This window comes from Arvicanthis niloticus, chromosome 2 (assembly GCF_011762505.2).
Source record: "Arvicanthis niloticus isolate mArvNil1 chromosome 2, mArvNil1.pat.X, whole genome shotgun sequence".
NCBI classification, from domain to species: Eukaryota; Metazoa; Chordata; class Mammalia; order Rodentia; family Muridae; genus Arvicanthis; species Arvicanthis niloticus.
In genome coordinates this window covers 48019046-48042886 of record NC_047659.1, presented here as the reverse complement: position 1 = coordinate 48042886, position 23841 = coordinate 48019046, and the positions used below count along the sequence as shown (strand labels likewise).

At 44.2% G+C, this 23841-nt stretch overlaps 1 protein-coding gene and 1 long non-coding RNA gene across 2 annotated transcripts; one reads left to right on the top strand and one right to left on the bottom strand.

The window, feature by feature from the left end:
• Positions 1–1250: 1250 nt before the first annotated feature.
• LOC143441148 (uncharacterized) lies at positions 1251–4433 on the top strand. The gene is made up of 3 exons (XR_013108373.1): positions 1251–1646; positions 2978–3125; positions 4253–4433. It is a non-coding gene; the product is annotated as an uncharacterized LOC143441148 (long non-coding RNA).
• An 8108-nt stretch (positions 4434–12541) lies between these two features.
• Cdca7 (cell division cycle associated 7) lies at positions 12542–22663 on the bottom strand. Its single transcript, XM_034495139.2, has 9 exons — positions 22524–22663; positions 19737–19859; positions 16821–17057; positions 16093–16176; positions 15691–15894; positions 15233–15370; positions 14495–14644; positions 14012–14148; positions 12542–13723 (listed from the first exon to the last, which is right to left on the bottom strand). The coding sequence occupies exons 1-9, from the start codon at positions 22542–22544 to the stop codon at positions 13693–13695; spliced, it is 1125 nt and encodes a 374-aa protein (XP_034351030.1). The 5' UTR covers positions 22545–22663; the 3' UTR covers positions 12542–13692.
• Between the last annotated feature and the right edge of the window lie 1178 nt (positions 22664–23841).

Sequence of the window (23841 nt, the reverse complement as noted above, 5' to 3'; positions counted from 1 at the left end):
GCCTCCAACTCTTAGGATTCTAAGTATAAAGCAAACTCTCAATCGGCATTTGTGCCCTCTTCAGAATGATGTTCTGTGTGCCTCTTAGGGTTCCAATACCTCAGTCACCCCCACTGAGGAGCTTCCAGCCTCCTTTCAGCACTGCCTACCTTGGGTGGGTGGGTAGGAGTAGGAGGCCATTCATCTCAGTGAGCCACCTCCGCCTCTTCTTCTGCAAAAAGATCTGATCAGTAATCTTTATTGAAGGGTGGGATTTGGGCCTCTCATCCTACAAAGTAGACATCTTGCCAAAATCCTCTGAGTAGAACGCAGGGCTGCTCACTGCTTTTCATGTTCCTGTGACTCGGTCCCACCACTAAGTACAATATTACTCATTAGTTTCATGTACAATGATCATATTATAGTGATATAATACACTGTGACAATCTTGATACTTTCGTCTGACAAGCCAACAAACCTGACAATCTCATTTTAAGGCATCTGCAATTTAAAGGAAAAAAAAATGTACACTCTAATGTCATTGTGCCCTCCCCAGAAGAGGAGGGGTTGGACCCACTTGGAGTATGACATGCTGAAATGCTGTCAGAATCCTTAAAATTAAACAAAAACCCTCTTGGTGTTACAAGTGGGGAGACAATAGCAGCCACTGTCTGAATAGACAGCTGTCACTCTAGGAGACAGCCTGCTGGCAACTCAGAGAACTTGCTTCTGAGGGCTGCTAAAGCTGGGGCTAAGGAAGGTATTTTCCCTGGGTACCACATTCCAGGTGGGGGGATCTTGACCTGGTGAGTGTGTTGGGTGGGTGGGTAGGAGTTGGGGGGTCACTCATCTCAGGCTACCGTTCTGTGTCTGGAAAACAAAGGCCACAGGGGATGAACTGATAGAGGCAGGTCATGTGGTAAGGGTGCATTAATCCAGAAAACTGCACATCAAAGCTATGTACACTCACGCCTCCCTAAGATTTCACGGTTCCATTGAATACGCCTACCCTCAGTTCAGTGGTTTTTGCCCCTGCCCCGTTTTGTTTTTGTTTTTTTAAAAAACACATGTAGACTCTCAATCAAAATTAACTACATGCATTCTTAGAAATTTAGAATTCCCGTGCTATAAACGAAAGAGAAAAATCCTAGCTAGTACTGATCCTCTAGAAGAGGAAAAGCCCCAGGGAGCTTAATGGGGAAAAGGAAGGGGAGGGAAAAAAAAAAAATCCTCCACTGTGCTTGCATTTGTGCCGGCGCCATGCTCCACAGCTGGCTTTGAAAGAGCAGAGCAGAACTCACACCTCAGCGGTCAGAGTCAAGGCCTTACACTTGTGGGGCTGCGTGTGTCTGGAATCATGTCCCAGGCTTAATCAGAAGCTCCATCCTTCCAAGGCAGCAGATGAGTGCCCCTCTGTGACCCCAGCACACGCGGCAACGCGGGGCTGCTGCGAGCATGCTCACCTTCGCGCAAAAGAAGGCTCTAATCTTGATCCTGTTCCCATCGCTGCAAGAATGGCCCTGGTTGTGTGGCCCCAGTCTTTTTTCTTGCCTGGCTACTCTGATCCTTTCTTGCCCTGGTGAAAGAACGAGTGGCGGGCCGCGGGGCTCCCTCCCTCCATCCTCATCTGGTAGCAGGCTTTTTCAACCCCCAGTCCTTCCTCACAGGTAGGAAGCACATCACAACTCATTAGTAATTTACTGCTACAGTAATTTTTATAATTACTGCCAGGAGGCCTCATTAAATTTGATCTAATGAATAAATATTGTATTTTTCAACGTGATTACCAGAACAGCTTAAGCTGAGTGCCATAAACAATTATTTTCCTCAGTACTCAGAATGTTGGTGACTATTGATTTTTATTTCATAAAGAATTTACTGTAGTAATATACCAATATAAATGATTTCAGAAATAGGCACCATCCCTGTATCAATTCACAAGCAACTCTGAGCCCTGAAAGCAGTGATGGGAAAAGGCTGGAGGTAGACAGATAGGAAAATACAGCAAGAGAGTCCAGTGTCTGTGGGCCAGCTCAGGTTGTATGTGGACAGCCTGGTGCCACCAATATCCGTCCCAGCTGATGATGAGTTCCTGTCCTTGGAAGAGGAGCGCTGAGCTGAGCTTAGGGGCTGAACACAGGGCTGAAAGCTGATTCTTTACATTTTAAAAAATAGAGTCAATAAATTCGCCTCACTTGAACATTCCCAAAGTAAAAAACTACCACCAGAGCATAATGGGAGGCTCGAATCAAACCCCCAGTATTTATTTATATGTTTCTTCCCTCCAGTGACTGTGTTGTGCCCTTTGTTTGTTTTTGTTTTTTAAGACAGGGTTTCTCCTTATAGCCCTGGCTGTCCTGGATCTTGATTTGTAGACCAGGCTGGCCTTGATCTGCTTGCCTCTGCCTCCCGTGTGTACTGGGATTAAATGTACCACCACACCTAACTATTTTGTGCTTTCTGCTCTTCTGTTTCTTTCTTAATTCCTTTCTTTCTTTTCCTTTTCTAATGTTGTATTAGAAATTTTTCACATTTTAATACCAGAATTCCCGTTTACCTCTTTTAACGTCTAGTCCCCTCAACAGCATCCTTTTACCTCTGTGTGCTGGGATTCTCTGGGTGTTTAGTCTCATCCTCTAACCAAAGCAGAGATTTGCTGCTGCAGATGACCACTGCTTTCTAGCCTTTAAGGCATGGTTAAGGTAAAATGAAGTCACATGGGTAGATTCTAATCAATGGGACTGATGCTCTTAAAAAGAGAAAATGTGGACACAATACAGAGAAAAGTCATCTGACAACTGCAGAGATGTCCATTTTAGCCAAGGACAGGTCTCTGGAGCAACCAACCCCATTGCCCTCCATCTTCGACTTCCAGCCTTCAGAATGGTGATAACAAAAAAATAATCTGTTTAAGCCATCAGTATGTTTTGTGGCCATTTGCATAATTTTAACTGATACATAATTGTACATTGATACATGTGTGTTTTTTATTATGTAGTGGTGAAATCAGGGTCTTCACAGATGTCCCAGGAAACTTGTACAAGAGTCTTCACAGACTGGCCAGAGGAGTCCAGTGGCTAAGAGCAAAGAGTCAAGAAGAAGATAACCAACTGTATGATCAGATTATCTCAGAACAGCAGCATAAGGTAACTCTTCGGCTGGGCGTGGTGGCGCACGCCTTTACTCCCAGCACTTGGGAGGCAGAGACAGGCGGATTTCTGAGTTCGAGGCCAGCCTGGTCTACAGAGTGAGTTCCAGGACAGCCAGGACTACACAGAGAAACTCTGTCTCGAAAAACGGAAAAAAAAAAAAAAAAAAAAAAAAAAAAAAAAAAAGTAAGGTAACTCTTCTCTCATTTGGGAATGCTGTAGGCCAGGGACTGAGGCAGGGATTGGACAATCATCTCTGTTCTACAATGCCTGAGACCTCTTCGAGAAGCAGGAAGGATGGGGGGTTGGGGGGGGGGGCCAGGAGGGACCCAGCAGCTAAGGTCCAGTATCATCAGAAGAGGACTATGAATGTCCTCTCCCATTCATAGTGTGTAGGCAGCTGTTGGCTGGAATAAATCTGTGGCCGCTAATCTGTGGTATCTTGAAGAATGGGTTTCCTAACTACATGACAGCTGGGTTCTGAGACCAAGGAGAAAGATGCTGTTCAGCCCTTTGGAACCAAACCTTGCAAGCCCAACATGGACATTCCACAATGCTCTATTCATCAAGACAAGTGCTTGCTTGGCTGACTAGTTTTTATAGTCAATGTGATACAACCTTAGGCTCACCTAGGAAGAGGCTATCAGTGAAGGGTAGTTTAGATCAGCTCAGCCTGTGGACAGGCCTAGGGAGAGTTATTGATTGATTGATTGATTGATTGATTGAAACAGAGTCTCACTACTTAGCTCCGCCTGTCCTAGAACTCACTATGGAAACCGGGCCAGCCTTGAACTAACAAAGATCTTCCTGCCTCTGCTTCCCAAGTGCTAGGATGAGAAGCTGTATGGCACCATGCCTGGCTGGCTGGGCGATCATCTTGATGGTCTTTATTGATGTGACAAGACCCATCATGAAAGCCCACAACACCATTGCCTGCTTTGGGGGCCCTAGGTTATACGAGAAAAAGCTAGCTGTGTATGTAGTGTGCATGCGTTCATCTCCCTCTGCTAACCTATGGGAGTAGGTCCCACTGTTCTCAGGTCTGTCTTTCCACCCTAACTTTCCTGCTAAGATGTACTATATAGCCTGGGACTGTGAGCTAAAATACACCCTCTCTCCCCCAGGTTGCTTTTTCTCAGGCTATGGCATCACAGCAACAGAAAATGAAAGTAGAACACCCATCTTTGGGGGCAGGGGTAATTGGGGTGGATCAGGACTGATGGTGTGGTGCGGAGAGGCTGTGAAGGTCACTGATTCTCCTTTTGCGTGACTCACCTAAGATCATGGACATCCAATCACGTTACTTCCCTGGTGTTTGGAAAATAAAACGCTTTAAAGAGCTCTCTCTTTCAACATGGCTGACCACTCAGTACTCATTTCTCATGCTGGAGCGTGGTGTGTTCTGTGGATATATTTGCGGCTGCAACATTAGCAGAGCATACTCCTGGAGAATTGAATTTTAAGCAGATTAGGGAAGGGGAATCAGTACATGAATTTGTTGGGACCCAGCAAGACAGGGCCAAGCCAATGTGATGTGGGAGGGTTCCCACAATGTGTGTGTGCCACGCAACTCGGCCTGGACATCTCCCACAGACAGATGAGATGGAGATAGTCTGTTTGGTTCCCCTCCTTCACCACTGAGGAATAGAAGTCAACCTTCCATGGAGAACTAGATGAATCTACATACATTCTGGGCCCTCCTGGTAAAGCTAGAACTTGGAGGTTGGGGCTCTTGAAGACAGACTTAATTCCCAGTCTTTACCTAAGCCTGGTCAGCTAACCAGGGGCAGCCTTCGGGTGGCCCCATTTCTAAAGACATGCTGACTCTGAGAATCCAGCAGATGCAGAAAGAAAACCTGTAGTTAGCAACGGGATAAAAAAAATGAACTGAATTGAGGGGACAGAAGAAAAGAGTATTCTTAAATTTAAAATAGATTATACGAAAAATGAATAATGACAGGACAAAAATGGACTCTTGAAAGTTAGAAGTATGGCTAAAAACAGTGTTAATTGAATTATATAAAATTCCTGATATTTGATCATGTTGTTGTACATAAATAGCAATTCTACATAATTGAACCAAGGTTAAGGATTTGCAGCCTCACTCGATGTAGACAGACATAGATTCCATGAAAGAAAAAAAGACAGGATCCATGCAGAAGACCTGAGACATAGGAAAGAATTAGAGAATAACCCCCCACACACACACAAAAGTAACAACAAAATTGAGGAGAGTGAGTTATATTTAATAATACAAACCTTTCCCTAGAGAAATAGGATTAAGGTTTGAGTTTTTCAAAACAGGGTTTCTCTATACAGCTCTGGTTGTCCTGGAACTAACTCCTCAAACTCACAGAGATCCACCTGCCTCTGCCTTCTCAGTGCTAGGATTAAAGGCAGGCACCACTATGCCTGGCTAGAAGAGGGTAATTTTAATTGAAGAGTGTTGGTCAGAATAAACAGAGGAGGGGGGATGGGGCAGGAGGCAGAGAGTACAAAGCAAAAGCCACCAACATTCATCACTGTGAAGTTTCAGTATCCAGAAAAATCAAACCTCAAAAGCTTCGAGAGAAAAATACAGGCTGACACCAGAAACATCTTTCGTTAGCTACCCAGAATAGGTTCTGGGTGGAGGGGAGGTTCTGGGTGGCGAAGGACCCAAGCAGGAAAACTAAGAGAAACAATTCTACTTCAAATCTTCATTCCATCCAAGCTGCTACTCAGGTTTGTAAACAAAATAATTTTCAATGCATACAAGGATGTCTCTCCTACTCTTTCTGGGAAAACTGCCTGAGGAAGTCTTCACTAAAATGTGAGAGGAAACCAGCAGAAGGGAAATGAACGTTAGGTGGGTATTACCCAACGTGCTTAGTTACCTTTCCTGTAGCTACCACTAAAGACCAGAACAACAGCAGCTTAAGGAAGCTCACAGTCCCGGATACAGCCCATCACGGCAGCAGGGAGAGGATGGTGGCAGGAAACTGAGGCACTGGTCATCCAACCAGATCAGTGTTAGTGATCAGCTCCCTCACAGACATGCCCAGGGGCTGAAGGTCTCCTCAGTGACTCTAGATCTTATCGGGTTGACAATGAAGACGAACCATCATGTCACCCCAGCAAGGCAACTGTGCAGCACAAAACAGGGATGACTTTGTACATTGTCACAAAGAAGATACCATGTGAGGTGGAAAGAACAAGAAGCAATACAGAGATATGGCAAGGAGGGTAAAGTGTTAGGGAAAGGTGATCTGTAAATCCGGGAGAAGGGCTGATGTTTCTAAGACAGGAGAAGAAAACTTAAATTCACAAGTTTTGTGTGTAGCTCAGTGAGAAAACATCTGCCTAGCTTGTATGAAACAGTGGGGTTTTTTTTCCTTACTACCATACACATAAAACGTGTTACAATTTTGAATAATCACTGCAGTATACAAATAGAAAACTGAGCCAGTGAGATGGCTCAGTGGGTAAAGGCACTTGTCACAAAACCTGACAACTGAGTACAAACCTGACGACCCATGGGTGGAAGAGAACCAATTCCCACAAGCTGCCCTCTGGTCTCCCCAGCCATGCTGTACACGTACATCTGTGTATGTAGGGAGCAGGGCTTAGAAAGGTAAAACAGAAATAATATATTTACAGTTACACTTAAATGCATATAGACAAAACACTCAAACATAATAATAATATGAATAAATCATTTTTATTTTAAATAGAGAATACCATAGATGGCGACACTCTCCTTTAAGGCTAAAGGCTGTGATGACTAACTGAAAGAAAGTCAATGTAGTTGTCACTCAATACAGTTGTAAACATTACCTTCAGCCCAAGAAACCAAACTCTAACTGTAGCGATTGATGAATGGTAGGCTTATGGGGGATTTCATTTATGAAGTTCCAGTTCATATAATAAGGAATTAAAAGACGTTTCTAGCCTTCAAAATAAACGAAACAAAAAATAAAATTTAAAAAATGTAACTTGCATATGAAGAGAGGCTTATGTCCTAGTTAGGTTTCTGTTGTTGTGAACATTGTACACATACAGTGAACTTACATATTACATAGGCAGACACTCATACAGAAAATTTTAAAATGTTTTGAAAAAAATTGTTTCTTTTTTGTTGTTGTTGTTGTTTTTGTTTTTGTTTTTGTTTTTGAGACAAGGTTTCTCTGTGTAGTCCTGGCTGTCTGGGAACTTGCTCTGTAGACCAAGCTGGACTTGAACTCAGATCTGCCTTCCTCGGTTTTCAGAGTGCTGGGATTAAAGGCATGCGCCAGCACACCAGATCAAGAACATCATTTAAGTCGAAGTAGGAAACGTGATACATTCTACAGCAAGCCTGAGACACAGGACACTAGGTGATAGAAACAAACAAAGCCTTCTGTGCTCAAGCAGAAGCTTAACTGTGGAACTGCTTCCTTCGGATTAGCTGGTGAGCATGTCTGCAGGGCATTTCCTGATTGGCTGGTGAGAGTGTCTGCGGGGCATTTTCTGGTTACTGACACACCCACCCCCCTAGCAGGTATTCTTGGATTGTACTAGAAAGTGAGTTGAACAAGTCCCTGGAGCAAACCAGTAAGCTCATCTCTCCTCCACGGTTCCTGGTTTTATTTCCCTCAATGCTGGACAGTAACGGAGCAGGACATATAAACCAAATAAACCCTTTCTGCCCCAAGTTTCTTTTAACTGTGATGCTTACCCCAGCAACAGACACCCAGGCAGAACACTACATACTGTGCATTTCAAACATCTGGAACAGGCTACTCTAGAGAGAGAAGGCAGATGGGCTCAGGAGCTTGGAGAGGGAGGACGGAGGTGGGGGTGGGCTGAGGGAGGTGTCATGGGTGTTAGTCTTTAGAGTGAGAGACTTGTGGGAGTGACAGAAGAGTGGTCTGCAGTTACAGAGAGGGTGGTTACATGTACAGCACCCTGAACACACTGGAAGCCAACAAATCCTCCATTTTGAAATGGTAAATTTTATTTCAAGTTTTTTTTAAACTTAAGGGAAAAAAAAAAAAAAAAGAGTAGCAAAAATGTTAAACACTAACCAGAGACCCAGTAACCTTGATGCTAGTTAGATTGCTTCCGAAGCCTGGTTCTATGGTTATAAAACAAAACTAAATTGCCACAGAAACCTTGCTCTCCAGGGGTAGCTCTCCAACTGGTTTGTCCCCTCTTTGTGCCTGCTGAAGTCAATTAATAGAGTTCTTGGTGTCTGCCCTAATCATCATGCAGGCAAAAAAAATTTAGTTAATATCTTTCTCTCCCTCCCCAACACTGAAAAATAAGATAAATAGATCTGTCTCCCTAATTTCACTTAGTCATTTCGTTCTTTCAGTAGCATCTGTTTATCATGATTTACAAGAATTTGGCTGGCAATGAGATTTGCTGAAAGCATTTGCATAAAGGAATTTTATTTACATATTTTCCTCCTTTAAGCACCACAACACTTAAAATGGTCCTCTCCTGGCAACCCAGGCAAGATCCAGAGACGGTCGGTTATTACTTCTTGAAAGCCATACTGGATGGTCATTAAGACGGAAAAAAAAAATACAGCTACTCAGCTTGAAAGATGAACTTGAGGCCTATTAAAATATGGGCAACCAAACAAAACCAAGAAAGCAGAAATATGAATCCCTGTCGTTGTAAGCTGTCTACAAAGCAATCGAGGAAATCGAACATGGCTTGTTCATCATAAACTCACACAAGTCTTCTAGGTGGGCGAGGAAAGCATTCTCCATGTTAAATTTAATTATTTAATTATTACATGGTCATACACTGAAACATTACAAGGATCTTTCTATAGTGCTATTTTTTAATTGATTTTCTGCGCTCTCTCTCTCTCTCTCTCTCTCTCTCTCTCTCTCTCTCTCTCTCTCTCTCTCTGTGTGTGTGTGTGTGTATGTGTGTGTGCATGTTCACCACAGCACATGTATGGAGAGGTTCAGAGGACAACTTGGAGGAATCTTTCTACCACATGGGTTCCAGGGCCCCAAAATCAGGTTGTCAGCTTCAGTGGTAAGCACCTTTATTACCTGAGCCATCTTTCCAGTCACCTGTAATATTCTTTGAGTAATAGAAATTACACTGGCCTCACCCATATAGTTAAATGAGGAAGGCACAGTGAGAAAAAGACAGGGTGAGTACCACATGCTGCTATGTATCTGGTAGGCAAGAGGCTACAGAAACACACACAAATCTGGGCAGCCACAGCTGTAGCCCCAGGGAGGAGCAGAAGGATCGGGTATTTAAGACCAATCTGGTTTTGAAAAGTAAAGCAAGGGGGGCTGGAGAGATGGCTCAGTGGTTAAGAGCACTAACTGCTCTTCCAGAGGTCCTGAGTTCAAATCCCAGCAACCACATGGTGGCTCACAACCATCTCTAATGAGATCTGATGCCTTCTTCCAGTATGTCTGAAGACAGCTACAGAATATTCATATAAATAAAATAAATAGATCTTTAAAAAAAAAAAGAAAAAAAGAAAAGTAAAGCAAGCAAACAAACCAAATGCGGTAGCTGACTTACTAGTTCTAGGAAACAACAAAATTAAATTGTTTCCTGTCAGAACATTACTTTTTTTGAATAATCAGTATTCTGAAAATATTATGTAGCAATATCAGTTATTAATATATCTAAGTGCTAATGTAGACACAGATGCATGAATATTTACATACACGTTGTCCTCGTTACTTGCCATGATAAAATATCCTGACAAAGACCACTTAGAGGAGAAAGGGTTTAACTCACAGTCCCGGGTTATAGTCCACTACCAACGGGCAGGTCCTTTAGAAGAGCAACATGTGCTCTTAGCTGAGGCCGCTCTCCAGCCCCGGCTCCCTACAAAACGAAATTAAAAATTCTTCTTTTTTTTTCTTAAGGTTCTTCAAGACAAGGTTTTTCTGTGTATGTAGCCCTGGCTGTCCTGGAACTCACTCTATAGACCAGGCTGGCCTCAAACTTAGGGATTCACCTATCTCCACCTCCCAGAGTGTTGGAACTAAAGGCATGTAACACCACTGCTCAGAAAAATTAAAATTTCTTACCTAGGTGTATCCTTGAAAACAGCTAGACAATAAGCCATGCCCAGCAATGTGCATATTGTTTCTCCCAAGGTCTCAGAAGGCCTGGAGTGGGACTGGGAAGCTGGACACTGGAAATCCATCCATGGACAGCTCCTTGGCGAGTTTCAGCTGACTGCCTCAACTCAAGGCAGTTTCTGCTGGATGTTTGTTAGCCCTCAATTTGACACCCCAGCATTGCAAAACCCAAAATTTTCAAGGAGACTGAATAAGAGTGTGAGTGGTTTTAGCTTCTGTGGCCTTTGTTCCTTGTTGGTTCCCTCCAATCTTTCTACATCTTGATACTGTTTGAAAACAAACAAAAACCGTATCCCTAAAACCTGCCAATCCCTCTGTCCCTGATAATACATCCCTGATGGATACATCACCCTATCCCTGCTGTCTCCCTTCAAGTCCCCAACCCTCTGACTCAGGCAGCACCTACCTGGTGTTTTTGGCTTCCTCCTTCCCTATTTCTTCTAGTCTTCTCCTATCTACAGGATTTCCACCCATGCACCTAAAGCTTGTTTCTGACTTTGATGCAGATGCTCTAACACCCTGGGTTTCCATCACCCAATGCCCTCATTCTCCTGAGCCTTTACATCCAATAAAGGCCCTGACTCTAATGAGCCTCCGCCTCTTCCCAGCATGCTCTCCTTCCCAGCATGCTCTCAACTGGGCTTTGACCCAGCACCCAGTCTTCCTCTCCAGATGGAACTTACTCATCTTACTAGGCTTTTCTGTTCCTAAGGTGAGCTCATCAGCTTAAATAAAATTTAAATCCTCTTCCAGGGTTTAGGACCAGCCTGGACAACAACATACCAAGTCCCTATCTCAAAAAGCGGGAAGAGAGCATCTATTACTGAAATTGCCTGGAAATAAAAAAATACTAATGTCTTCCTCTCTTCAGTTCCCACAGAGGACATTAGTTGTAGGTTTTATTCCAACAGTTTCTCTGCTCGACCATACGGCTCCTTTAAGGATAAGGCGTCACAAGGAACTGTTGCAGTTAGTTATTTTAAAGGAAAAACATATCACTTATATTGATGTCAACAATTATGCAAATCACTTGGGAGTATAGCTCAGAAGAGCATGTGGAAGACCCTGGGTTCAACCAATTACCTGCCACAAATTTCAAATAAACCAATTTATGTGAACTCCAGCATTTAAGCTCAATTTACATATACAACGGGGTTGAATTGCAGTTTGGTTTCTTATAATGCTAAGACTTGATTTCTTTTGAATCCATGTACAAGGTAAACAACTTTCAGCTTGGTCCTTTCTAAGTGTGGAGCAGAGTCATGGTTTCCCATCAAAGTATGGGATAAACAGGATACTGGCTTTTTTTCCTATAAAGTGCCAGGCTAGACATGTTAGGTTTGTGGCTTATACTGCCATACTGTTGCACACTTGAGTGTTTATTGATGTCAGTGCACCATAAGTATGCCTGGTGCCCAAGTTCAAGAGGGCACTGTATCCAGCTATGGATGGTTGTGAACTACCATATGGGTGCTGGGTCCTCCCAAGTGCAGTAAGTACTCTTAATTACTGAGCCATCTCTCCAGCCTGTCATGCTTTTGAAAGAAAACAAAGCTCTTTTACAATTGTAAAAAGGTATATGTAGTTAGATGTGACATGCAGACTGTAGTTAGCCAGCCCTGGTCAGAAATTTAGTTATAAGAGGTAAAGGAGGCTGTATGTCTCAGCAGTTAGGAATGCTTGCTGATCTCCAAGGACTGGGTTCAGTTCCCAGCACCCACATCTGGTGGTTCACAACTGCCTATAACTTGAGCTCCACAGGACCCAAGACCCTCTTCTGGCTTCCTGAGGGCATCTGCACATACATGTGTATGAATACACCCATGCAAACATATAAATCAAAATATTATCTGTAAAAAAAAAACAAAAAAAACAACCCAGCTTTTATGAGGCTTGCCTCAGGCTTGCAATCCTGCTTCAGTGTGGTGGCTCTGTGATTCACGTTATCACTATACCTGGAGCTAAAAGTCTTTGCGTTTTGTCTTCTAGTTCTCAGTTTTGAAACCTCAAGGCACGGCACACAGTAAGTTTTTGAAAAGTGGATAAAAGCATTCAAGTACTGTGAACAACAGGCTGCAAACGATAAAGGGAAAATCATAAAACTTCCCCAGGCACACGTTGTGTCTAACGTGGCTGTCTCATCCACTTTGAGACTCCAGCTAAGAGCCATATCAACAAATGAGACCCTGTATAAAAGAGCTGCCTGTGGGCCTCAGAAACTTAATCCAAAGAAAGTTTTATAAAAGGCAGAAATGTCCTTGCAAAGCACAAGGGGAAAAAGTAACATTGAAACGGTTTTAAACAAAATAAACACACAAGTTAGAACAAAATGTTTTATTATTAAAATAAAAAACCTTTGTATAAAAGCATTACAGAGCAAAAAGCTGTATTTACACTGAATGATTCAAGATCCAACTGAGCATCACAGAAAGAGTGGGCATAGCAACAGCTACACAGGTGAGGGAATCAGTCACTTAGTCACCAGTACCAGTACTGGATGACCCACCTACAGGGACAGGGGAGGGAGGGTGACTCAAGGCACCTGCCCGCCCATAAACTAGACTGGCAGAGGTAACTCGTTAACAGAACAGTAGTTCAAAGCTACCCATCGCTAAAATGTCACTTCTCATCGTTCCAAAAGTGTTTAAAACCTAAACAGAAACCCTGAACACAACCCCCAGGGTTACCTCTTCAAGAAACTGCAAGGATCTAAAGTGACGTTATTAAAGTTTCTGAAGCAGAACACCAAGATTTCAAACCAGCCCGTTGCAGAGCCATCATCTTAATTTCCCAGAATGCCTCTTCTACAGCAATTTAAGTAATTATGCTACCACGTTACCACAAACCTTTGGGTGACTGTGTAAGCCAGATGACAGCAGCAACTGTGCCAACTGTGCCAAGGTATACACTGAGCACAGCACCCAGGAGCTGTATTTCTCCAGAAAGCCATTCAATGTGGCCATACTCCCACTTTACAACTACCTAATTTTTCCACTTGGTTTCCACCCCTTTGTGCTTTAGCCTTTCCACTTAAAACATCAGCCAATATAAACACTAGACACTAAACCATAAGCGTTGATTCTGTGTAAGCAAGTTAAAGGGCCGTTCTCTGCAATTCATCACAACCATTGCTTCATAATACTACTGTACCCCAAAGTGCCTGGGTATGTCCTGATCAAACAAATTCTCAAACTGCCACTTCAAGATAGCTCAGAATCTAAGCGGTGGCAAAAGACCAGGGAGGCTACGAGGAGGTGGGGCCGGGGCAAGCTCTGAGACACTAATATCGCTGAAATGTAATGAGCAGTGTGCCTTTCAAGATGCTTCAGAAACAGTGTGAGCTACAAGATCAGCCCGACTGAGTTCTAAGACAGACTGACGGCCAAGATTCTTACTCAGGTTTCCATCAATGACAACGTCAGGAACAAGAGAGCCCTCAGAGGCCGAAGGCAGGCAGACAATCTCAGGCTTTACACTTGCATTTCAAATTCCTGCTTCAGACTGTGAAAGACAAAGGGGAAGACGTCAAGACAGTTTTCAGCCATTAATTCTCTCTGAAAAGTCAAATTCCTTTCTTTAAAACATGTCTTCATGGAGCCCTACTGTATATTGTCAATGCAAGTCTTAGACACACACTTAAAGTTTACGTACATTCCCCACCCTGATAAAGATGCATCTCCAATAACAGTTCCCTGCCCCAGACCAGCCACTCAGACTTCTATCATCTTTTATCAAGGCACACAAATGAATGAAAGATTCAGATGTGAAAGAGAAAGAAAAGGCCATTACCTTTTCAAGTAAGCATGAACGTTCCCAAAGCCATGGTACTTTGCTAAATACACAAGGACTCCAGTGGCGCACCGTCCATCACGCTGGCGGCAGAAGCTGCAGTTGCAAATTCCTCGACAAGGTGGGCAGTGCCAGTTCTGAAGAATTGTGGGAAAGCACTCTGAGGCTAGGCCTCACACTCCCTTCACCCATTTGTTTAGATTTTTTCAGTCTTTAAAGAACTCAGTATTATGCCATTTAACCTGTGATTTTTTTTTTTAAATAACTAAATCATAAAATAGAGTATGGTCCAGTATGAGAGCATTTGCCTAGGCCCATAAAATACTGTTAAAGAAAGTTACACAACCATCACCAAGGAAGAAGGGATCAGCTTCTTTGGGCAGCAGCCACGAGCTCTCTAGACGGTTATATACATGCAGCATCACACCGTGGTCTCCTGACACCAAGAGCTCAAGCCCTTCCCCAAATATCTCAGGTACCTACCGGATCCAGCAGAGCGTCCTTAACCTCTTCGCCATAGCGGTTTCGAAGGCAGGGACCACAGAACTGGCCCCGGATGCCCCAGCAGTCTGGGTTTCGGCAGTTGGTTTTGGTGTCAGTGGTTTTCTGGCGACACTGATGACACGTAGAACCCTAAAAGGAGGACCAGATGAGAGAAGAAACAAACGCTGCCTTTTATAGAGGAAAACAGAGCATCCACACTGGTCAAAACAGTCTTTAAAGGTCATTTGACACCTACATATGCAAGGATGAAAAAACATCTCAAGCAAGGATTTCCACTCCATTGGTGGTGCAACAGTAGCGTCAAAACTGTTCCAGGAGTGGGGGAAGAACTCAGTGCCAGAATACCTGCTTAACCCATTCGAGATCCCAAGTTTGATCTCCAGCATGGGAAAAAGAAAATCCCATCCAAAGCCATTTTTCATCTCTGGCTCTCTCCTACATTCTCAGCAACTATCAATACGTTCACCCTAACAATACACAGTAAATCCCAGTTGAATGAATCAACTTCCAAATTAAAAAAAAAAATGTATATAACCCTACTGTAGACCTCCTATACAGATAACTTGATCCCATTCTGTAAAACTCTTTCTCTTGTATGAAAAAGAAATGTGCAGTTAAGAATGCCTAGCCCATAATCCCACACAGCACCCTCAGGACAGATGCTGTCTGTCCTCTGCTGGGTCTTTGTGTTTCTAGATGTAACCTCAGGGCACTCACCATTAACCGGTTATAAATCTTCTCTCGAGAGTTGCTGCAGATGTTCCTAATCTCCTCCTCTGTGACCTCCTCTACTGGTCGAATTATATGTGGAAGGGTCATGGACCCAGGGCGACGGCTTCTGGGCAGATCATCCTCCTGAATAAGAATCACGAACTGAGTTCCTCTCCTGCCCTCTGCATTCCTAAATCTCAGGATGCGTCACTTGAAATGTCTCACAGAAAACTCAATCTGAGAAATCTTTCTTACTTATGGAGAGAGGGGGGCGGGCCATATGTTTACTGTGAGAATAACTAGCCAAAAGTATAAAAAGAATTCCTACAATATTGAGAAGCTGAAAATCTGACTCTTGCCCGCTAACAAAACTAAGTAATGACTCGAAATGGTCTGAGAGTGTGTTCGTGATGCCAAGCTTTCTGGAGATGGACAATATAAAAAGACTTTCAGTGAGGACTCACGTTCATATAGCCGTCCACGGACTTCCTCCTCCTCACCAGCATGTACTTATCCTCCTCCTCTTCTTCTTCATCCTCTTCCTCTGTGGGCAGAGCACCCAAGGACCCCAGGATCCGGGACCTTGACCTGGTAAGAGGTCGAGCCCTCCTTTCTGGGTTCCTTCTGGAAGCCACACCTGGCAAAGTGCGTCTTCTAGGTGACTTTGCCTGGTGAATGAAATACAAGACAGAGAAGAGAGATGATCAGAAGGGGCATGGCCATAGGATAGCACAGCCAAGTGTCCAAGATGGAAAGACCATCAGGAGCTTCAAGGACCCATTCCCAGCCCCCCCCTCCCATAAGATCCTAAAATCTCAGCGATCTGCTCTGGTCTTGTTCATAACAGTATAGAAAGAAGCACTTACATCTTTGGTTCTGTGGCCTGGGAGGGAATGTCTTCCAGAGAATATGCCAGGGAAGCTTTCTAATTCTGACATGAGTTTTGCAAGCTAAAAGGGGGAAGAGAGTAAACAGAAATTAGAACTGGTGACAACGGGCAATTTGTGGAAATAACACTAGCCTACCCCTCAACTTTTCATTTAATAAGTTGACATAGTCAAGTTTCTCATTTCCCTACTAGGCTTATTCTAACTCTTAACAAAATTTAAGAAGGAGCTTGGAAGGACTGGAGAACTGGGTCCCCAGTTGGGTACTCATTGCCCTTGCAGAGGACCCAGGTTCAGTTCCCAGCACCAACATGGGATCTCACAACCATCGCTAACTCTAGTTCCAGGGGATACAATATGCCCTCTTATGGCCTCCAAGAGCTGCACAGTCTAGCCCTCTACTCCACATAAATATAAATCTTTGAAACAAATACACCATGAAATCTCACAACTTAGAAACAGTTCTTAGAAGGGAGGCAGGGAGACAGGGAGACAGGGAGGGAGACAGGGAGGGAGGGAGGGAAGGAGGGAGGGAAGGAAGGAGGGAGGGAGGGAAGGAAGGAGGGAGGGAGGGAAAAAGGGAGGGAGGGAGGGAGAGAGAGAGAGAGAGAGAGAGAGAGAGAGAGAGAGAGAGAGAGAGAGAGAGAGAGATAAATGAGTTGCTTAGAGAAAAGCGAGGAAGGGCTTGGAGACATTCAAATACCCACCATCGCTTTGTTCTGCTTTATGTTTAAGGCCCGCTTCTCCAGAAAGTTCATGCCATCTTCTTCTTCCGAGTCAGAATGGGATTCGTTTGCAGAGCTCTCAGAGGGCTTTGGGGGCGCTGCTTTTTTGTTGGTCACCCTCCCTGTGTTTCGTGCTGGGAACTTCATGGCTACCCTGAGAGGCCCGGAGTGCCGGCACTGGCTCCGGGTCCTGCAGCCTTCCCTGTTGAACTGGGATCTCTAGTTAACCAGAGAAAGGGAATTATTAAAATCCGCTGAGTGGCAGACAAGTGACACCAGGGCCCACTACAAAATCCTTTTGAAATAAAGGACATGAGCAAAATCAAGTCTTGCAAATGAATACTCTCTTAGTGGTGTAATACAGTGTCCGAGCCACCCTCACGGTCCTGAGACCTATGCTTCTAAATATTTTTTTAAAAACATAAATTCCCATCCCCTTCAAAATAATCCTTTAAAAATAATCCTTACTTTCAGAAAATCTTCCTGGAATAGCTAAGTCCATCCGTCAGCATGGTTTCCATGCCTATGATGGTATTAAATAACAACCCACACTAGCAATTTCCAATTCAGTTTTAACTGTGATTAAAATATACATAAAATTGACAATCTCCCCCACCCCAGCCCCTGGCAAACACCACCTTTCTGTCTTTGAACCTGACCAGTGTAGGTACTACTCAAATTAACATTTTGGAAGTCAAGACCTAGTGAGATGTCACTTCATACCAACCAGTATGGCTAAACCTGTAAACCTGTAAATCTGTAAACCTTGTAAACCTTGCTCAAAAGCTAAACAGTCTCTATGTATCCCAGCTATCTACTCTTAGGTATAGACCCAAGAATATATGTCGACATAAAAGCTTTGGACATGATGCTCAGGACAGCTGCCCTCATTTTTTACACGTATGTCCACGTGGAGACCTGAGTTTAAGATCAGGAATCATCCTTAACATTACTAAATGAGACAGGGTCTCTCAATCAAACCCAGAGCTCACTGATGTATCTCATCTTGCTAGCCAGGTTGCTCAGAAGGCATCTTAGCTCTGCCTTCTGAGAAGCTGAAATTATAGACAGGCCACCACTTCCACTAGGTATTAAGCATTTACGTAGGCTTTTGGAGACTAGATTCGAGCCCTTGTAATTGCAGGGCAAGCTGAGCCATCTCAAAAAAAAAAAAAAAAAAAAAAAAGCTGGTACCTCCAAAAAAATTGAATGGACCGAGAACTTAGTTCAATGGAAAGAATCTATGTGAATCTATGTTTAGCACATCCAAGACCCTGGGTTTGATCCCCAGCACCAACCAGATCCTATGGGTAGCTTTTAGTACTTCACGTACTTTTAGTATTCATAAATGGTTTTACGGGATTCTTAGCTTTTTTAATCAACTGGCATTTTTTTTTTTTTCCAGCACGAGTAATACCTAAAAAGAGCTAAGGGTCTGCCTAGAACAGTCAAGCCACAACAGGTCACATCCAGACCTGTAGACTGGCCCCAGCTAAAGAATGCCAATCAACACCAATTTGGACCCAGGTCTTTTATTAGAGGAAACATGCATAGGTATAGATAATGATAAGCTAGTTCGAGAGCCCGGCGCTGTCACAGCGGTGCCGCTCAAGTGGTGGCCTGTAGAGAATGCCAGGTCCAACAACGGAAACAACATGCAGGCAGGTGATTTGCTTCTTTAGGAGAAACTCTAGGCATGTTATGCTCAGGGAGTAGGGCATAGGCACAGCAGGCAACAGAGCTGAGGGGAGGGGAACATACACAAGTAAGGCAGACCAGAAAGTAAGCAGACACAGAAGCAAGAAGGGCCCTACCTGTTAAGATCTCCATGGTCCTAAGAGGTCCTTAAGATGCAGGTACAACTAGAACCATGGAAGCCAGCTTTGTCAGCTCCGAGGGAGCACTGGGCTGGGCACCTGCATGTGTAAGTGCCAATGGCAGCTAATCTTTAGGAGGTATGTGCTTCCTATGATTAGGCCAGCTCTGCAGCTAACGGTAATCTGGAGGCTAGCCAACTTAACAACTTTCCAAAACCTAAAAAAAAAATGTACAAGATCTACAAGCAGGACATTTGGTAAGAATGGCTTTAAGACAGGAAGAAAATATTTATAATCAGGTCAACAAAATCTCCTAGATGGATGGAGAGTTATCAGTACAGGAAGAGAGGGTTCAAAAAGCCAGTGTTTCCTGCCTCTTGGTGAACCTCCCTGTTAGATGCTATTAAGATTCTCACAGACACCATTCCATCTTGTATCTTACTCTCTGAAAAACCGAAAAATGATTCCCCATCACAGTCGGCATGAAAAATGCTGGCCAATGAGTTAGTGGCATCTGGCCTTGGTTTCTGCAAAAAACTCACAGTGGCTTAAGACATCTTGTACCTTGAAAAGCTGCAGAAGATTCATTATCAGAGTTCTCTTAAAAAAACAAAAATAGCCAGTTCTTCACTGATATCTGATCTGAATTTAGGTTTCTGTAAAATAAATAGATAAATAAATGTGCCTGTGGATTTTTTCCCCCTTTTCAAGAACCAATTTTCCATAAACTGTGCAGAGAGCAAATCACATTTACAAGTGCACTACAGGAGAATGGCTTTTGTTACAAAGAAAAATGGCTCAGAGGTTTACAAATGATTTCTGAGTTGTTAGAGCAAGTCACCAGTCCGTTAGGTTAGGCGACATTTCAAAAGGATACAATAAGCAGCTAATCTGCCTCCAACAATTACTACCTAGAACCACAGCAAAGAGCGAAGGAAAATGACAGTGCGTGCAGCATTTCCCTAACGGCTGTATAGAAATGCAGGCACAAAAAGCAAGTGTTTCTTAATCGTGCACAAAGCATTTTGGGGCATTTGGAGCATTGCAGACTCAATCCTGTTTACTCACAGGGAACACTTACTGTGTTTGCAAAATTATCAGAAGCAAAGCTGTCACAACTGTCATCGGAGGATGACGATGTTTCCATGGAAATCAACTTCATATATCTGACATTCTTTAAGTTCTTTACTTTGAGAGCCTTTTGCTGCGAAGAGAAAAGGCAACACTACTGAGTAGGATGCTTCCAGCCATACACAACCACTAAAGACATCAGTTCTCAGTCTGGTAGGTTTATAAATGGACACATTCTTTTTCAGACCTTACAGAGAAAAATGATTGGCAATTACCACCAAAAAACAAATAAAAATTAAAATATATATATATATATATATATATATATATATATATATCAACTCAACTTCTAAGAAAGGATCTCTTCTGGAGAACATTTTAATGGTACTTACCAATTTATCCAAACATCTGCAGTTACTTCTCTTCCCACCTTAAACTCCTAAGCATTTAGCATTATAGAACTCCACAGAGCTTAATGCCAGCTCCTAAAATCCAACCTCATTTGTTCTCATTGAACTGTACTTCTAAAAGGAGATTTCAAAAGTACAAAATGGCAGAGCAATTTTTCTCCCTCAGCCAAAAATCAAGCTAATGAGGTCTTTTTATGTAAGCCTTGGGCCCTGCACTGTGATGCTAATTTCCCAAACTACAAAAATTGGGCAGGTCCTGTGTTTTAAGATGGCAGTCATCCAAACAGGCACCGCTCCAAGGAGAGGGGTACAGAGGTTTTACACAGTCTTTACAAATCAAGTGTTATCAGCCTGGAAAATACACAGTACAAGAAGCCAAGTCAGAGGTCAAGTAACACTCCTAGGCCAGGTTGAAGACCGGATCTCATAGGAACTCTCTGACCATGGCCTCCATACAGCTTTCTCATGGCTCCTGACACTAGAGCTAGAAGTCAGCTGGAAGTATTTCTAGCAAACAAAGGTCACGTTAGTTGGAGATATGAAAAGGCGCCATTCGTTTTCACTTACAGCCCTGTACAGTCCACTAGAAACTGTAACCAGGACAGCCTGTTTTGCCATTTCTTTGGACATAATGAGATTTCTGAAGGATTGTATCAGTTCTTATATTCTTAAATGGAGTCAAGAAACAGCAGTTTGTCTTTGAACTGAAAACCTAAAAGGCCAAGTTGTGCCAGCCCCACCAGAGTGCCCAGAGGTGTCAGGGGACAAGAGAATGTAGGGAAAGACTTCCTTCCACACCTAACACTTTACATTTCAGTCTCTCAGATACAATAAAATTATTTCCAAGATGATGGTGGCCCAACCTCCCCATCATGTTCCTAAGTAGACACCAACCAACCATCTTGGGATGTTTCTGATATCCGAATGGTAGGAATGTGTGGTATTCTGGAGAGCTACAAAATATAAAGGTTACATTTACAATAAATATTCGAGGCGGTGGGTTAGGAATTAAAGGGGATCTCATACAAGTCTGCCCAGGTTTCTAGTTGAGGAAGTCCAAGGAACTAAGAGATCCCCCAAAACAGCACAGAGCTCTCTAAACGACTTTAATTCTCAACACTTTGCTAATCAATTTAACTCCGTGTCAGTCCCAAGGGAGGCATTCTATCGAAAGCCATCAGGAAAAAAAGCTAATCTTTAACACGCCAGGACAGGCCAACAATCATTCACCAGGCAAATATATCTTCGATGGAAAAATAACACACACACACACACACACACACACACACACACACACACACACACACACACACGAAAGCAAAAGGTCGCCCCTGGGGTGAACTTTCTTGGCAGTCGTAACTCTAGATTCCATTTATGGTGAGTGTTCCTTGGCCGCACATTTGGTAGTGATGTTTGCTTAATTCTTTGCAGCGACGTTACTACCACTTAAATGAGGAAAACCGAAGATTGGGGAGGCTAAGTTGATTCCTCCAGTCAGGTGCCCAAATACGCATTAAGGCAAGTCAAACTCCATGCCCAATTCCCCACGCGAGGCGATCTGCTATGAAACCATGACCCCGCCTACCCACCCAGACCTCGACACAAGGGCCCGGAACCCGGTATTTATTTGATGCACTTCACTGTCTTCCTTCCCGCCCATCCCCCTACTCTTCAACCCTCTCCAGGGCAGGACATAAGTTCTGGCTTCCGTTGGAGCAAAAGAGTAACGTTCCAGCTCGCAGCTGCAAGTCGGGTAGAGAAAGGGTGGGACGGGTGGGGGGGGGGGGACGCAGGGAAGTTCACTAAACGGCCGTGGCACACTGCTTGCATTGTTGGCCCCCTAAATTGCGCCTAGCCACAGCCTAGGACTAAAACAATACCTCCCCCCACGTGCACAACCCAAGTTCTCAAGAAATGCTCATAAGGCCTTCTAAACTAAACCGGCAGATGCAGAGTGGTTAGGATCGGCCGCAGGGCAAAAAGATCCACCAGTGCACACGTAGGTAACGAAGCACCCGCCACAACCGAGTCGTGCCGGGGGAGGTCCCACGAGGTGGAAAGGCTGGGATACGACCGCCGGACACCATGGCCAGCGGCCAGTCCCAGGCCTCCGGCGCGCACGTGGAGCACGAGCGCCAGTACTGCAGGTTCCCGGAGCGCTGGCAACTCCGTGCGCGCCGGCGGGCTCATCACCTTGGCCCTGAGTTATTCTGGGTGCAAAGATTATAAAAAAAAAATCGATCGGTGATTTCTCCCAACCTGGAGATGATCAGGAGCGCGTGGGACAAGTGAGAAGAGCTAACCCGCGGAGTCGGAGGGAAGTGGCCCCGACCCGCCCGTGTCTACCACCCACCAACCCCGCCCCGGTGAACCCGGCCGGGCCTCACCCGCGCACGGCGAGCCTCCATGCTGGCGGCGGGTACCCAGGCACTCGGAACCGGGACAGTTCGTCGGAGCACACCAGCACTCACAGCCGGAGCAACCCGAGCTCCGGGACAGAGGCGGGGCGCTCAATCCGCCGCCAGAGGGGCGGGGCCACCAGCTTTCCCGCGCCGGGACGCAGGTCCTGCCAGCTAAGATGAACTCCCTTGCGGTACCCGAAGCGTCCCAGCTCTGTAAAAAAATAAAAGCGGTTCTCATGGTTGTATTAAACATGAGTGTCCTCGGAAACTGCTAAATGTTCTACGAAACAGTGGCGTTGTTGGGAACTTGGTGCCATTGGCTTTTTATGAAGCTGCGCGGTCCTGGGAAGTGGCGCGAAAGTGGCTGCCTTGGTCCTGGGACTGGGCGTCTGATTTGCATACAAAACGAAGGCTGGTAGGGCTGGCTGAGACTACATGCAGATCCTCCCCCTGTGTTCTCCACTTTCGTTGTAGTTTAATCTCTTAAAAATGGATAAGTGTTAAAGAACGTAGCAGCGATAACACCCACAAATAGCTGAGAGCTTAACGCCTCTTATCTGGCAACCACATCTCTCTCTGAAGTCGTTAGGCAAGTTAAGTCCTGATGCTTCCTGAAAGATTCGGAAGTGTCCGTGAGTTTAAAAATAGCCCTTCTAGTGAGTAAAAACTTACCCGAAGGGTAAAAGTCTTTAGAGCGTTATCTTTCGGAGATAAAACCTGCAGAGGTTTAAACTGTGGATTGTCCATTTTCTCCAGGCAAAATTGGGAACTACCGGAGTTTATTTAAAAGACCTGTTTTTTATAGCTCTTCTCATCTAGACCGGCACAGGGATGAAACAAGGCTTCCCTGTTTTTAAAGAGTAAAAACACAGAAGAAAAACAACAAGGATCAGAAAACCTGGGATGCTTTAAAAAAAAAAAAAAAAAAAACTTAAGCCGGGCAGTGGTGGCACCTGCCTTTAATCCCAGCGTTTGGGAGGCAGAGGCAGGAGGATTTCTGAGTTCGAGGCCAGCCTGGTCTACAGAGTGAGTTCCAAGGCCAGGGCTATACAGAGAAACCCTGTCTCGAAAAAACAAAAACCAAACAAACAAACAAACAAACAAAACCCCCAACAACAAACAACTTATAATTTAAAACATTTCTTGACGTGCAAGCATTTCCCCCCCCCCCCCCCGCCCCCCATTTCAAAACTTTTCTCTTGGTATTGATGTTGCCACAGTACTTGTCTGTGAAAAGAGCATTTGCGAGACACACACACCCCTCTGGATATTGACCATAAAGACAATAGATTGGAAGGAGCTG